The following is a 14,130-nucleotide window of genomic DNA, read 5'->3' as shown; positions in this document are numbered from 1 at the left end:
CACCGTTTGTCGATTTCTCAAAAAGATTTAACTGCATGGAGGTGTTTGACTGAAATAGGTCCTTTTTTCTACACATGGTAGTATCTTATCCTGAACATAAAAAATATTGAAATTTGAACAAGTGTGTATCAGAACTTTTATATGTGTACCCAGTAGGAATTTCTTGGAAAAGAATACATAGGCAGTATGCATTAACTACATATGAAGAACAACACATGCTGAGTGTTCAATGATTTGGCTAGCTGTGGTCCTTGTGGATGGCAAATTCCAGCTCTATAGCGAAGAAAACATTGTTGATCAGATAGCCAATACATCATCCTCATTCTGCTAATTGAACATCTCAATGAGTGCCACACTTACATGTGATCGAAATTACTTGCAGCTGCCTGGGAACTTCTTTGTTCCGCTTGAACCCTTAAAGCTGCTATAGTGCTGATGTGTCAGGATGTGACAGCCGTTCAATGTTTACACTGCACGGATGTTGGATTTGGTTATAGAAGTCATATTAGTAGGGAAATAGCTCATTCAAATCTAGTCATATAAGTACTTTGCAGGTTTATTGCATTATTAGAATTTTGTATGCTCTATTGTTCAGGAACAATACATGCACTGGCTATTTTTTCTTAGCACTTCATATCGTATTAGTTCCTTTTTTTTTACCAAATTCATTCTTCTAAGAGAGTGTCCTTTTAGAACCCGGGTGCCTAGGCACCCTCTTATCAGTCCGTTCATCCAGAATCTGGCGCATTGAGATATGTACCATGTACTGTAGCACGCATTTGATTAGCAGATCAATAGGTTCGACAGATTTCAACCTGCACCCATCCTAGCACTGTTTGGTATAGGCTGATTCCACCTATAGCAAGAAAAGAAAGGGAGATGTCGGAGTTGACATGTCGGCCAGCTGGTACTCACCGACGAGACGAAACGAGTTGTGCCCTAGATAGACCTGGTCGCACTATTCCTGTGGCAGGAATCTTTCTACCGGAGCTAGCAGGCTGGTGGCATGCAGCTGTATAGATGCATTGGTGGCACAATATTTTAGGACTCCTTTACCGCGCGTTTGAACTGCAAAGAAAATAATCTCGCACACCACGATACAGTGTCTAATATCGGTTCTGTGATTGAAGGAGAGACACCCGTGCATGGCTGCATGTTCACGTGAATATATACTCGGAACCCATGCTTAATTTTTTTTATCGCATACAGAAAAAGCTGACCAACAGCTATACCCGATGGCCCGCCTGGCCTCCTGCCAGGTCTACCACAGCCTAACAGTGCCCTACTATGCTTACTACAGCCTAGCCCTGTCCCTGTCCCTATTTATGTCTGCAAATTGCCTGCTTAATTACCTTGCTGCCGCAAGTGGCCAGCTGCTGGGTAAGGGGGTGCCGGGACACCCGGGTGCCATCGCACCTTTTCGTTCTTCTAATGTGTGTATCTTCTTATTTTGTAATGTGCTGCAGAGAAGCTGGAATTACTTCCTGGAGCAAGGGCTGTTGTCTTTGTGTCTAAGCCATGTCCGGGACCCAAGGTTGGGCAGACCTCCCAGAAGGCCTGCTGCACTCTATCGTCGCTCGGATGGGCCTGGGCTCTGCCCCAGATCTTCTTGCATTTGCTGCCACCTGCCGTTCTTGGGGTACTGCTTTTGCCGGCTCCATAGCAACATTCCCACCTCTCCTTCTCCAACCTGATGTCTCTTCCTCCCCTTCTAATGCTAGCCCCTTTAGCAACAACCTGGTGCCCAATCGTCCATATCTTGTCACAGATATAGCCAAAGTCAACCATGGTGCCAACCTTTGCTCTGAGATTCCTCTACGTCTGGAATGGTTTTCCTTCATGGGGGCTTCCTTTGGCCATCTCATTTTGTACAACAAAAAATCTTGTATCGTTGTTGATGTGTCTAGAGGTGTTAGCGTCTCACCTCCACAACTACCACTCGTCAAATGCGCTGAGCCCAATTATGGTGCTCTTACTGCTCCTCTCACATCACCCAACTCTCATCTCATTGTCGAGGCTGGACCACATAATCTGTTTTGGCGTGTTTGTAGCGACTCGTGGGTGAGATGTTCTACTCGTCATGGACATATCAAGCAAATCGTGGTCTTCAAAGGACGGGTGTTTGGCATGGATTCTGATCGCAGAATCTTCAAAGTGCACTTGACACCCCAGATTAGCATCCAAGAACTACCAGTCATCGAGTCAAGCATGATCAGTAAGCGGAATCTTTCCAATGCATGGCTGGTGGCTTGCGGCGATATGCTTCTCTTGGTCGGCTGTCGGGGGTCTATCGTAGTATCAGGGGTAACCTTTGAAGTCTTTCGCCTTGACCTATCATTTGAGCCTGCATTGTGGTTCAAGGTGGAGAAGCTAGAGCATTGGGCGATATTCATCAGCACGGACAAGAGAAGCCAGGCTTTGTCTTGCATGAACCCAGAGATATGGGGAGGGCGGAGCAACTGCATATACTGCTATAACCATGAGTCTGGACGTTGGATTGCACTTGAGCTCGGCAAGCCGCTGCAGGGAGATGTCTTTATTTTCATGGGTTGTGACGCCAAGGTGCAACCTATGTGGGTTGTCCCCAGCATGCTCTCTCTGTGTAGGTGATTATGATGATCATGATGGGTGGCTACTATATCTTATATTGAAGCAGATCCTATTATTGCAAGGATGTGTAAGAACCTTGTAAAATTGTTGTTAAGCGTATGCCTAGCAGGGACGCGTTGCGTGTTTATATAGCCATAGATGAGGGTTACAAGATTTGGTAGTTAGGTCGTGGATTGATCCCCAAGTAATCTATACAGGGATAAGGATCGATCACAACAACCTAACGAACCAGGATTACAACACGCACGCCAAACTCTATCCCTATTGTATATACGGTTTATACACACCGTATATATGTACAGATATTCTAACACTCCCCCTCAATCATAACTTTACTAAGTTGAGATTGCCTTTGAAGTCTTCCAACTTGCGCCATGATAAGGCTTTGGTAAAACCATCGGCAACTTGATCATTAGTGGGAATGAAACGAATATCAAGTAATCTCTTGGCTACTCTTTCACGCACGAAGTGATAGTCAACCTCAATGTGTTTTGTTCTTGCATGGAACACAGGATTTGCTGAAAGATATGTGGCTCCAATATTGTCACACCATAATCGAGCAACTGGAGAGGAATTCATGCCAAGTTCATTTAGTACTGCTTGAACCCATATCAATTCAGCTGTGGCATTGGCCAAGGCTTTATATTCAGCTTCTGTGCTAGATCTTGAGACAGTAGCTTGCTTGCGTGCACTCCAAGAAATTAGATTGGGTCCAAAGAAAACAGCAAACCCACCAGTTGATCTCCTGTCATCTGGACAGCCTGCCCAATCCGCATCAGAAAAGGCACTTACCAGTGTTGAGGTTGACTTTGTAAATTTCAGTCCAGTACTCATAGTACCTCTAAGATATCTAAGAATCCTTTTAACTGCAGTCCAGTGTTGGAGTGTAGGAGAGTGCAGGAACTGGCATACTTTATTCACAGGAAAAGATATGTCAGGTCTTGTCAGTGTCAAATATTGCAATGCACCTACTACACTTCTATAATTCGTAGAATCTTCGGTTCCCAATGGTTCACCATTTTCCTTTGAGAGTGTTTCCGAAGTTGAGAGAGGCATGTTTGCAACCTTACAATTCATCATACCTGCTCGCTTTAGCACTTCTGCTACATATTTTTCTTGAGTCAAGAGTATGCCATTATCAACCTTCTTCACTTCTATTCCCAAGAAGTAGTGCAGGTCACCAAGATCCTTCAAGGCAAAATCCTTCTTGAGATCTTCAAGCAATGCCAAAGTTGCTTCCTGTGAAGAGCTAGCCACAATAATGTCATCAACATAGACTAGCATGAAAATAGTGATTCTTCCCTTTTTATAGAAGAAAAGTGAAGTGTCAGCTTTTGAAGGTTTGAAACCAAGTCTTTGTAGTTTCTCACTCGACCTGGAGTACCATGCTCTAGGTGCCTGTTTCAAACCATACAAAGCCTTATCAAGTTTACACACATAATTATGCTTTCCTTTGACTTCATATCCAGGAGGTTGCCTCATGTATACTTCCTCCTTCAGAACGCCATGAAGAAACGCATTCTGCACATCCAATTGACGAAGACTCCAATTGTTTGACACTGCAATAGATAGAACAAGTCTGACAGTAGCTGCCTTCACAACTGGACTAAAGGTGTCCTCATAATCTATGCCATATCTTTGTTTAAATCCTTTAGCAACTAGTCTAGCCTTGTATCTGTCTATTTCTCCACTAGCTTTTCTTTTAATTCTATAAACCCATTTGCAGTCAATGATATTTCTACCTCTAGCAGGAGGAACTAAATGCCAAGTTTTATTTCTAACAAGAGCATTATATTCTTCATCCATAGCATTTTTCCAATTTTTACTTTCAAGAGCATCATGCAGGTTGTTCGGTTCGCCAGAAACTGCAAGTCCAGCAAACTTACCCTTGTCATACCTGACCGTACCATCTGTATGTATTTTTGGTTTTGCAATACCGTGTTGAGATCTTGTGCGCCGTGGTAGCGTAGAAACTGCTGTATTTGCGCGCTGCACAGAAAATCCCGGAGAGGACGCTGCAGCCACACCAGATCCCGCAGCAGACGCACCAGGCTCACTGGATCCAAGACGGATGCTGTCGGGGGCAGCTGTGGCTGAGACGGGCGCGCCTGATCCAACGCAGATTCTCTGCGCCTCGGTTTCAGCCCGTGGCACCCGTTGGGCCACCTGGTTCTCCTCCGTTGGCCCGCTGGTGTGTGGAGAGGGCCGCGCCATCTGGCGGCTTGGGGAGGCCGCCGTACCACCGCTGGGCCCTCCTGTGGCTGAGTGCGCTGGCCCGCTGCCGTCTGTGGGCCCTGATGCGGGTGCGCGATTGGGCGACGCGCTGTCGCCTCCAGGAGCGGTGCCGCTGACCTCGTTATCTGGCGCGGCAGAGGACAGATCGTCATCGGGATCTCCGCCGCCAGCTCCTGAATCATTTTCGTGTTCTGTGCCTGTCTCTTGCTGCATAAAATCATGGCCAACAACAGGATTTCCACCAAAATTTATAGCAGGATTTAATGCATGAAAATCAACCGATGGATCAGCCATACACTCGCCCCCATGATCAGAAGTAGTATTTTCAGAAAGAAGGAGAACTTCAGATCTGAGGAGGGCTCCGGCATTTGGATTTAAGGAGGCAAAAGGGAACACTGTTTCATCAAAAACAACGTCCCGAGAGATATAAACTCGTCCAGCAGCAACGTCAAGGCACTTAAACCCTTTATGAAGATTACTATATCCAAGAAATACACACTGTTTGGATCGAAATTCAAGTTTCCTAGCATTATAGGGTCGAAGATTTGGCCAACAGGCACAACCAAAAGTACGGAGAGCATGGTAGTTTGGTTATTCATGAAACAATCTTTCTAGAGGAGTTTCAAGGTTGATGACTTTGCTAGGAGTTCGATTGATGAGGTATGTGGCAGCTATGAACGCTTCATCCCAGAATTTCAAGGGCATTGAAGCATGAGCCAAAAGTGAAAGGCCAATGTCAACAATGTGACGATGCTTTCTTTCGGCAGACCCATTTTGTTGATGGGCGTGAGGGCATGAAACATGGTGTGTGATGCCTATTTGACGAAAAAAGGAATTTAATCGTTCATATTCACCACCCCAGTCGATTTGCATGGTGATAATTTTACGATCAAACAGTCTTTCAACAAGTGCTTGATATTCATGAAACACTTTAAAGACTTCGGACTTATGCTTAAGAATATAAATCCAGGTAAACTTGCTGAAATCGTCAATAAAGCTCACATAATAGTTTTTTTTATTAATGGAATCACGGGCAGGCCCCCATACATCAGAAAAAACTAGCTCTAAAGGAGCATTCGAAACACTATTGGAATTTGGATAGGGGAGTTGATGGCTCTTGCCCATTTGGCAAGCATCACACACTCCCTCTTTATTCAACTCACTACTTGAAAACGGAATTTTATTCTTCCTAAGGACATGCTGAACGATTGTTGACGCTGGATGACCTAATCGATTGTGCCACCTTGATGGAGAAATCTTGGTGACGCCAAAAGCTTGCCTGCCCGCACTCAAAGGAGCTGCTGATGATGAAAGGGGATAGAGGCCACCCCTACATCTGCCGTGAAGAAGAGTTTTCTTCGTTTCCTTGTCCTTAATAAAAAAGAAATACAGATGAGTTTCAAGGAAAGTTTGATTGTCACGAGATAAGCGGTGAGCAGATATCAAGTTTTTGGTGGCGTGTGGTACATGCAAGACGTTTTTGAGATGAAGATTGCGAGTAAGAGTACGAATATAGGCTTGACCAATATGGCTGATTTTCATACCTGCACCGTTTGGCATGTTCACTTGGTCATGGCCGGTGTGTTTCTCCCTCATCGTCAGCTTGTCCAGTTCGCCGGTGATGTGTTCTGTAGCTCCAGTGTCGACGTACCAGTTGGTGTCGACGCCATATGAAGAGGAGTTGGTGACGGCGCTTGCAGATTTGTCTTTGGTGAAGGCGATGTCGAAACGACGATAGCACTCCATGGCGGTGTGGTTGGGCTTGGAGCAGATCTGGCAGAAGACTTCTGGGAGGTCGTTGTAGCCTCCTCCATTGCCACGGCCACCACGGCCTTGGCCGCCGCCACCACCGCCGTTGCCCCGGCCGCCTCCATTGCGGCCTCCTCCGTTGCGGCCACCGCCACGGCCGCCGCCACGACCAGGTCCGCCACGGCCGCGAGTAGCAGCATTGGCAGAGGAGTGGGAGGACGAGTTGCCGCCCTCGAACATGGCAAGTCTGTTTTCGAAGCTGATAAGCTGGGAGTAGAGCTCGCTGACCTTGATGGGATCGGTTCTGGCACAGATCGAGGAGACAAACGACATGTAGTCGTAGTCAAGCCCCGCGAGGATGTAGGAGACCATGTTGTCGTCGCCGAGAGGTTTCCCGGCTGAGGCCATCTCATCACCGAGCGCCTTCATGCGCCCGATATATTCTGCAACTATGGAGTTGCCCTTCTTGGTCATGGACAAGGCAAGCCTTGTGTTCACGACTTGTGCTTGAGTTTGGGAGATGAACATCTCCCTAATCGCAGTCCATGCTGCTGCTGCCGAGGTACAGTGCGCGACCTGAACCATCACAGGAGGTGAGACGGAACTAAAGAGAAAGCTCAAAACCTGGGAGTGCTGGGCCTTGGAAGTCTCATATGCTGGGTTCGGCACATCGGTGGGCTTGCCGTCCTTATCGGTAAGCTTGGGTTCTGGCTCCTGCCGATTTGGGTCGAGGTAGGAGATGAGCTGCGCGCCGCGAATGGCCGCCAGAGCTTGCGCACACCATACAAGGAAGTTGGAGCGGTGAAGCCTGTCAGCGATCGGGATGAGCGTGGTTGTGGTGGCGGCGGCAGAGCTCGAGGAAGACATGCTTGCGAGGATGTGCTTTAAAGGAGGTAGGCTCTGAATACCAAGTAAAATTGTTGTTAAGCGTATGCCTAGCAGGGACGCGTTGCGTGTTTATATAGCCATAGATGAGGGTTACAAGATTTGGTAGTTAGGTCGTGGATTGATCCCAAGTAATCTATACAGGGATAAGGATCGATCACAACAACCTAACGAACCAGGATTACAACACGCACGCCAAACTCTATCCCTATTGTATATATGGTTTATACACACCGTATATACGTACAGATATTCTAACAAACCTATCCACGTTTGGTAGTTGTCGATCGTCAAATTTCGTAACTTGTAGTAATGCATTATGTTGGTCTCAACAGATTCTAAATTTCAGCATGATGGTCTTGAATTATTTCCTCATGTGGTTGCTATGTTCGGTGATGTTGTTGCATTCATCGTGATGTTGCTAATTTAGGTAATGCGCATGTAGTGAAGTCCTTTCTGTGATTAATTCGTGTTCAATGGGTTTCTGCCATTGGTTATGCAGTTATGCTCAAGGCCAAGTGTATTTAGGTGGGGTTTCCTGTTATTGTTTAAGCTTTTTTCCACATTTCCCTGCTAACTCTGCAAGGCTTTATATTTCCTTTTTCTGGAACGGAAATTGCCAACGTCCGGGTTTGAACAATGTTTGTTCATATTTCAGTCATATTGTTTGTCGATTGTGCTTTGTGTGCCTCAACCTGAGCACTAGAACTGTTATTTCAGTGAGCTGCACAATGTTGGTTCTGAAAGTGGGATTTTGTATGTTGCAGCGGGTTTGGTTTTATCCTTCTTGTGGTTTCCCTTTTTATACTTTTGGTTTGCTAAATTTGGTTTTAGGAATGAGGGGTGACAACCTGAGAAACAAATCTTGCATTTCTAGTTCCATTCAGTTTCTTGATTTAAAGTATTTGTAGGCTCTCTAAACCCCTAAAAATCTTCAGGAAGAAGATTACATCTTGCACTTGGAAGAAGTCATCTAATCTAGAATAATCCAGTAACTCTGCCAGACTTTGATTTCCTTTTTTACGCAATGGAAATTGTGAGCGAGACCTGGTTCGAACAACGTTTGTTCATACTTCAGTACTGAACTGAACAGAACATTGCTGCTTGTGCCTGAACCGACTACTGAACTGAACTAATATTTCAGTAAGCTGCACAATGCTTGTTCTGAAAGTAAGTTTGTTTTTCTTGATGCTGCAGCAGGTTTGATTTTGTCTTTGTGGTTTCCCTTCTACTCTTTTGGTTAGCTGAAAATTTAGTTTTCTGGCCGAGCGACGACAACTCCATAGAAATCTTGCGATAAAGGGGTATTCCTACTTCTACCAATTTCCTGGAAAACAATTGAGAGAGGGGAAGGGAGAGAGATCCTGCAGTGGGGCAGCCCATTAGTTGTTAGGAATGTTAGTTTAGTTCTTCCATCTTTTCCTTTTTATTTTATTATTAATTTTTGTTCACATTCCAAAATATTATGTATGTGTAAACATTATTAAAAAATTATTTTAAAAAACATTTATCACAATTTTAATAATGTACATGCAATGTAAAATTTTGTTTGCGGAATTTTTAGAAGAATTCGCACCATGTAAAAAACAATGTTCATTTAAATGTAAAAAATTATTCATGTAATTTGTAAAAAAACTGTACCATTCAAATAATTATTCATGAATTTAAATAGATGATCCGGCTTTTAAAAATATATCTCATGACATTTACTTAAAAGGTTCATGAAATGAAAAAATATGTTCTGAAACTTTAATAAAAATGTATATAACATATGAAAAAATTATGCCATTTAAAAAAATGTTCCAACAGTTAACACGTTTAAAAATATTATTCATGGCATTTTTTTTAAATGTAAACATTTGTATGAAAATGTTCACTTTGTATTAAAATTTTCCAATGTGCATTTTACAAATGCTCAACACTGATAAATATTCAATTTGTATTTACAAAATATTCAATGTGTGTCTATAAAATGTTTAACATGTATACAACATTGTTCAATGTCTTTTCAATAAAATTTTGACATGTATTTCAAAATTTGGAAAAGCAGAAAAAACCAATAGGGAAAGGGAAAAAAAGAAAATAATAAAACCCAAAAATTCCGATGAAAAACTGAAAGAGAAAAGTATATAAAAGAAGAAGGCTCCCATAGCTGGTAGTTTTGGCCCACACTGTAACATGTTGCACGGCGAGAGTAGCGAGTGAATGAGGCTCCACCACTGTGGACCTTGTGGGTTTGTTCTAGTTTCTTCGTGTACTAACAAATTAAGGCAATACCAATTACAATGTACATTACCGCGCGAAGTACTAGAAGTGTGATGCGATAGGGAGCACATGCATGCTTCACATATTGTAGCAGTTGTGGTTCACGCACTATAACATGTGTGCTTCCCGTACTATAGGAGGTGTGTTGCTCGTATTAGGAGCACACAAAGTGCACTGCACGAAGAGCACCAGTGCAATATACTTAAGAGAACAAGTGCAATACATGGGGAGCACAGGTGCACCGTAGTGGGGAGCACAGAGTGTATTCCGCGGGAACATAAGTGTAGTACATAAAAGCAAAGCACAAAGTGCACTACTATCGGGGTTTTCGTGCCTGACAGTACCGTCGAGGGACGGTCGATTTTTTTGGAAGGGCAAGCACACATGGATTATGGTGAGGCGAAAAAGAGAGGATTTACCCAGGTTCAGGTCTTCTAGCAGGTGGAGGTAAGACCCTAATCCAGCCTCTAGTGCGTCTACTGCTCTGCTTTTCACCGAAGATCAGAAGGATCACTGGTGAGCGGTGTTTCCCTTGGGTTACCAGCTTTCCGCCTGGCGGCCGGGAGGTTAAGGATGTGGTTGTAGGTGGGGAAGAACTAAATCTAGGGTTTTCCTTGATTCTCTCCTCCCTTTCCTAGGAGAGTCCATGTTCCGCCTTATATACTTGTCGAGCTACTGTTACGTGAGTTCACGCCGGGTGAGATCTAATTAAGAGGGGTTCCTCGCTGCTTGGTTTCCTGGCCCATGTCTTGGCATCCCTCTCCTCGGGTGTGTGGCCCAAACGTTGGAGCACATACCCCGATCCATATCAGGCTTCCATGAAGTGAGCTAGGACATTCTTATCTAGACGTGCGACTCACTATTCCTTGGTGTTCAGTCAATGTGTCGTTCGCTCGTCAACTAAGTTGGAAGCACAAAAGAAGTGTAGTAGGGAGCAAAGAGAGCGCTACGCGGGGAGCACGAGTACACTACAGAAAGGGAAGCACAAGTGCACTACAGAAAAGGGAGCACATATGCAGTACAGTAGGGAGCACAAGTTCAGTACCGAAGGGAGCACACGTTCAATACACTAGGGAGCACAAATTACGATGAAACAAAAGTTCATCCAAACCTATCAACATGAGATCTAGTTTCGAACATCTCAATGAGAGAAACATACCGGTAAACATGGTTCGTAATTTGCATGCACGGTTCAACAGATGTTTCATATAGAAATACAGATCTACAAAAGAAGAAAAAAACATAAACAACCCACCCATCCATCGTTGTGGGCAAGGGGAAATTACACCCAAACTCCCGGGTTGCAAAAGGTACATTTCCACACTTATCAACAATGGAGGAGTTTTGGATAACATTTGCAAAAAGGTACCCCACAATAGTTTTTTTGGGATAATCTATCTCTCTTTATTACTCAGTGTCACGGGGTACCATAGAGGTATATGTGGAATCTAGGAGCCCCAGATTGCGACAATTAAGCAAATAAAAAGAATGATGAGCAAGATTATGAGGATGAAAATTAGACGACCTTCCTTCATGAACAAATGATACTTTGAGGAAGTCATTTTTGCGGTAATGGAAATTGCAAATCAGCACCTAATGCAAGGGCATCGTGGCAGGCAAGAGCTTCCAAAGTAACAGTCTGAAATACCTAGGCATGCGAGCTGAGATGATCCAATATACTTGCCTATCGCATGCGAGAGCAGAGACCACACATCGGTTCTCCGACACTAGAACAACATCATCAACATTTACTTTCGTCGTATTTTCTGGAGGAGGGATCCAATTGGGTGCACATGGGCAGGGCTGCCGGTGAACTGCTGATGGTTGTATTGGTGCTTGAACTAGACAGATCAGACAAGAAGTTGCCAAAATCAAGTTTTCCACAACAAATGAGGTCTGAAAGATGTCCTCACGAATCGCTTTGCCGACGTGCTACCCAAATTGCCCACATAGCTACCAGAGTTTTGATAATCTAAGCATATGATAATGACTCCATTGGGGAAAAAAATGCTCTTCCACTCATTGACCGATAGGTGCTTGGCAAGATCGTCGTCTAAGATAGCCCAAACACTACGAGTCATTGCGCGCTAATTATCTTCATCAACATGACGAAAGTAGCATGCGGCGGAAGTGGCCATACATACTGTGATTTTGATTTATTTATTGGACGTGTCTAGTGGGCGGCCGGCTACCCACTAGTGCAACCGAGCGGCCGGCTGAAAAAGGAAACCCCTATCCCTACGAAACAGAAAAGGAAGGGGCTCATCAAACAGACTGATCGACCGGCCACCAAACAAATTGATCGAGCCCCACGTAGCCAGCTGTCCCCAGCTCGCACCCACGCCCCTGCTCGCCCCCACGCCTCAGCCCCTCTCACGCTGCCTTTTCCTTCTTCTCCATGCCAGAAGCAGATCCAACAGAAATCGCCCCCAACCCTTCTTCCTCCTCCTACACAACCGTCATGGGAGCCCCAAAGTAGAAGGAGCTGCTTCAAGATCTAAAGGGCAGGGTGGACAGAGCCATACCAGGCAGTAAGATCAAGCAGGTAAGCCCCCTCTGCATCTCTTCACTTCCCCCTTTCTTCTACTGCATAGGCATATGTAAACCCCCTTCTTCATGGATCCATGGAGAATCTGCTTCAAAAAAGAGGTGAATCTGACACATCACACCAGCCTACTTGATGTTACTGCTGGATGTGTTAAACATGCCAAAAACTACTTGATGCATGCGAGACAAGTTTCTACCACCTGGATGTGTTAAACAAGCCAACTAAAAACAAGTTCTCTGGCCAATTAAAACATGATTAAAGCCAACTCAACAAAGCATTGTAGCCAAAAACTAAACATGCATTCTACCAACTTGTAGTTATTGTTTGCAAAATGAACAAAAAATTGACTGCCCAATAGATATCTGCAACGAAAAATTCATAAATGTGCAACTGAACATGCATCCCAGCCAACTGAACCTATATTCTGGCAACTCGGCATGCATGCTAGCCAAAACTAAAACATGCATTGTACCCCACGTGTTATCTGGCCAGCTAAAAAACATGTATTCTGGCCAACTAAACATGTATCCTGGCCAAGTAAACATGTATATTTCGCAATACATGTTTGTGAGTGAACACTTTGGGAAAACTGTAGTATATGTGCAAATAAAAAACATGTTTTCTGGCCAACTAAACATGCATGTTGGCAAAAAACTGAGAAAATGTATCCGGGCCAACTGAGACATCTATTCTAGCCAACTGAATGCATTAATTGTCCAACTGAACATGCATGTTGGCCAAAAACTGAAATAAATGCAACCTGACCAGTTGATACATCTATTCTAGCCAACTAAAAACATTGAATGTCCAACTGGGTATGTATGCTGGCCAAGTGAAAAGATGCATCCTGGCAATTGAGACGTCTATTCTAGCGAAAACCAGAAATCTGTAGTGCAACAGGAAAAACACAAGAACTTTTGTCCATGGCTAATGAAGCCACAAACCATATTAACATATCCACACATATAATCTTGCCCCACGCATATATTCTGGTCCCACAAGTATGAGGCTATGACACACACGCACTTTGAGAAGTTGTACGAATACAGGTCAACTTGGGTGCCGTGCTACTTCAAACACAGGTTCTTGCCCTTCCTCCAGTCTACACAGCGTAGTGAGGGGTTCAACGCCGTCCTGAAAAGATATGTGAACCCACACAACTCAGTGCTGAACTTCGTCAAGCAATATGAAAAAAATCCAGAACCACATCCTTGCCAAGGAAGGCTGCAATGATTATAGGACAGAATACCTTGAGATTGAGTTGTGGTCCAACTTCTCAATAGAGAAGCAAGCTTACAAAACCTATACTAGAGACCTTTACCGCAAGTTCAGGGAAGAGTTTGAGCTGATTGGACGTTATAATGCATTCCAAGTTGGTGCTGATGTGTTTGAGCTCAGACCGAACCAGGAATTTGTTGCGAAATATGGTTCTCGAAACTACTTGGTGCAGGCAAGGGTGGAGGAGGGTTCCTATTTGTGTGAGTGCTGTAAAATGGACAAGGACAACATCCTCTGTTACCACATCCTCAAGGTGTTCACCCATGTTGGCGTTGATGTCATACCGGAAAGGTACCTGCTAAGACAGTGGACACCTACTGCTGTACCTAGTGCGCCAGGGACTGGTTATGAGCAATCGGATGAAATGCCTCCTCAATCAAAGAAGCAGATAAGGGAGAGGAACATGATATACGATTTTCAGAAACTAGCAAAGTTTGCGAGTGGTTCTGATCCAGCACAAGCTATTGTATACAAGCATATGCATGCAGCACGTACCGAGATCGGCCACCTGAAGAAGTCCGAGAAAAAGAAAAAACCGACTGCTGCAACGGGGCCATCAG

General features: G+C 44.4%; 2 protein-coding genes and 1 pseudogene across 2 annotated transcripts; 1 reads left to right on the top strand and 2 right to left on the bottom strand.

Moving 5' to 3' along the window:
• Positions 1-1,518: 1,518 nt before the first annotated feature.
• LOC147957133 (uncharacterized) lies at positions 1,519-2,610 on the top strand. Its single transcript, XM_087537564.1, has one exon. The coding sequence runs from the start codon at positions 1,519-1,521 to the stop codon at positions 2,608-2,610; it is 1,092 nt and encodes a 363-aa protein (XP_087393690.1).
• A 324-nt stretch (positions 2,611-2,934) lies between these two features.
• LOC147957132 (uncharacterized) lies at positions 2,935-7,461 on the bottom strand. The gene is made up of 2 exons (XM_087531592.1): positions 6,390-7,461; positions 2,935-5,240 (listed from the first exon to the last, which is right to left on the bottom strand). Exons 1-2 carry the CDS (start codon positions 7,459-7,461, stop codon positions 2,935-2,937), a joined length of 3,378 nt encoding a protein of 1,125 aa, XP_087387718.1.
• Positions 6,846-6,984, bottom strand: LOC125526123 (small nucleolar RNA Z247; annotated as a pseudogene).
• Positions 7,462-14,130: the final 6,669 nt, after the last annotated feature.

This window comes from Triticum urartu, chromosome 7A (genome assembly GCF_056163025.1).
Source record: "Triticum urartu cultivar PI428250 chromosome 7A, HENAU_Tu73, whole genome shotgun sequence".
In the NCBI taxonomy this organism is placed as follows: Eukaryota; Viridiplantae; Streptophyta; class Magnoliopsida; order Poales; family Poaceae; genus Triticum; species Triticum urartu.
The sequence above is the reverse complement of the archived record's forward strand: the minus strand, read 5'-3'. Positions and strand labels throughout refer to the sequence as shown.

What these genes read in the sequence shown, in the direction of transcription:
- LOC147957132 (XM_087531592.1), bottom strand. Translation starts at nt 7,461, where the DNA reads ATGTCTTCCTCGAGCTCTGCCGCCGCCACCACAACCACGCTCATCCCG. An exon ending in GAACATGCCAAACGGTGCAG is followed by an intron (nt 5,241 to 6,389) that starts GTATGAAAATCA and finishes TTGATGAAACAG; the next exon opens with TGTTCCCTTTTGCCTCCTTA.
- LOC147957133 (XM_087537564.1), top strand. Translation starts at nt 1,519, where the DNA reads ATGTCCGGGACCCAAGGTTGGGCAGACCTCCCAGAAGGCCTGCTGCAC.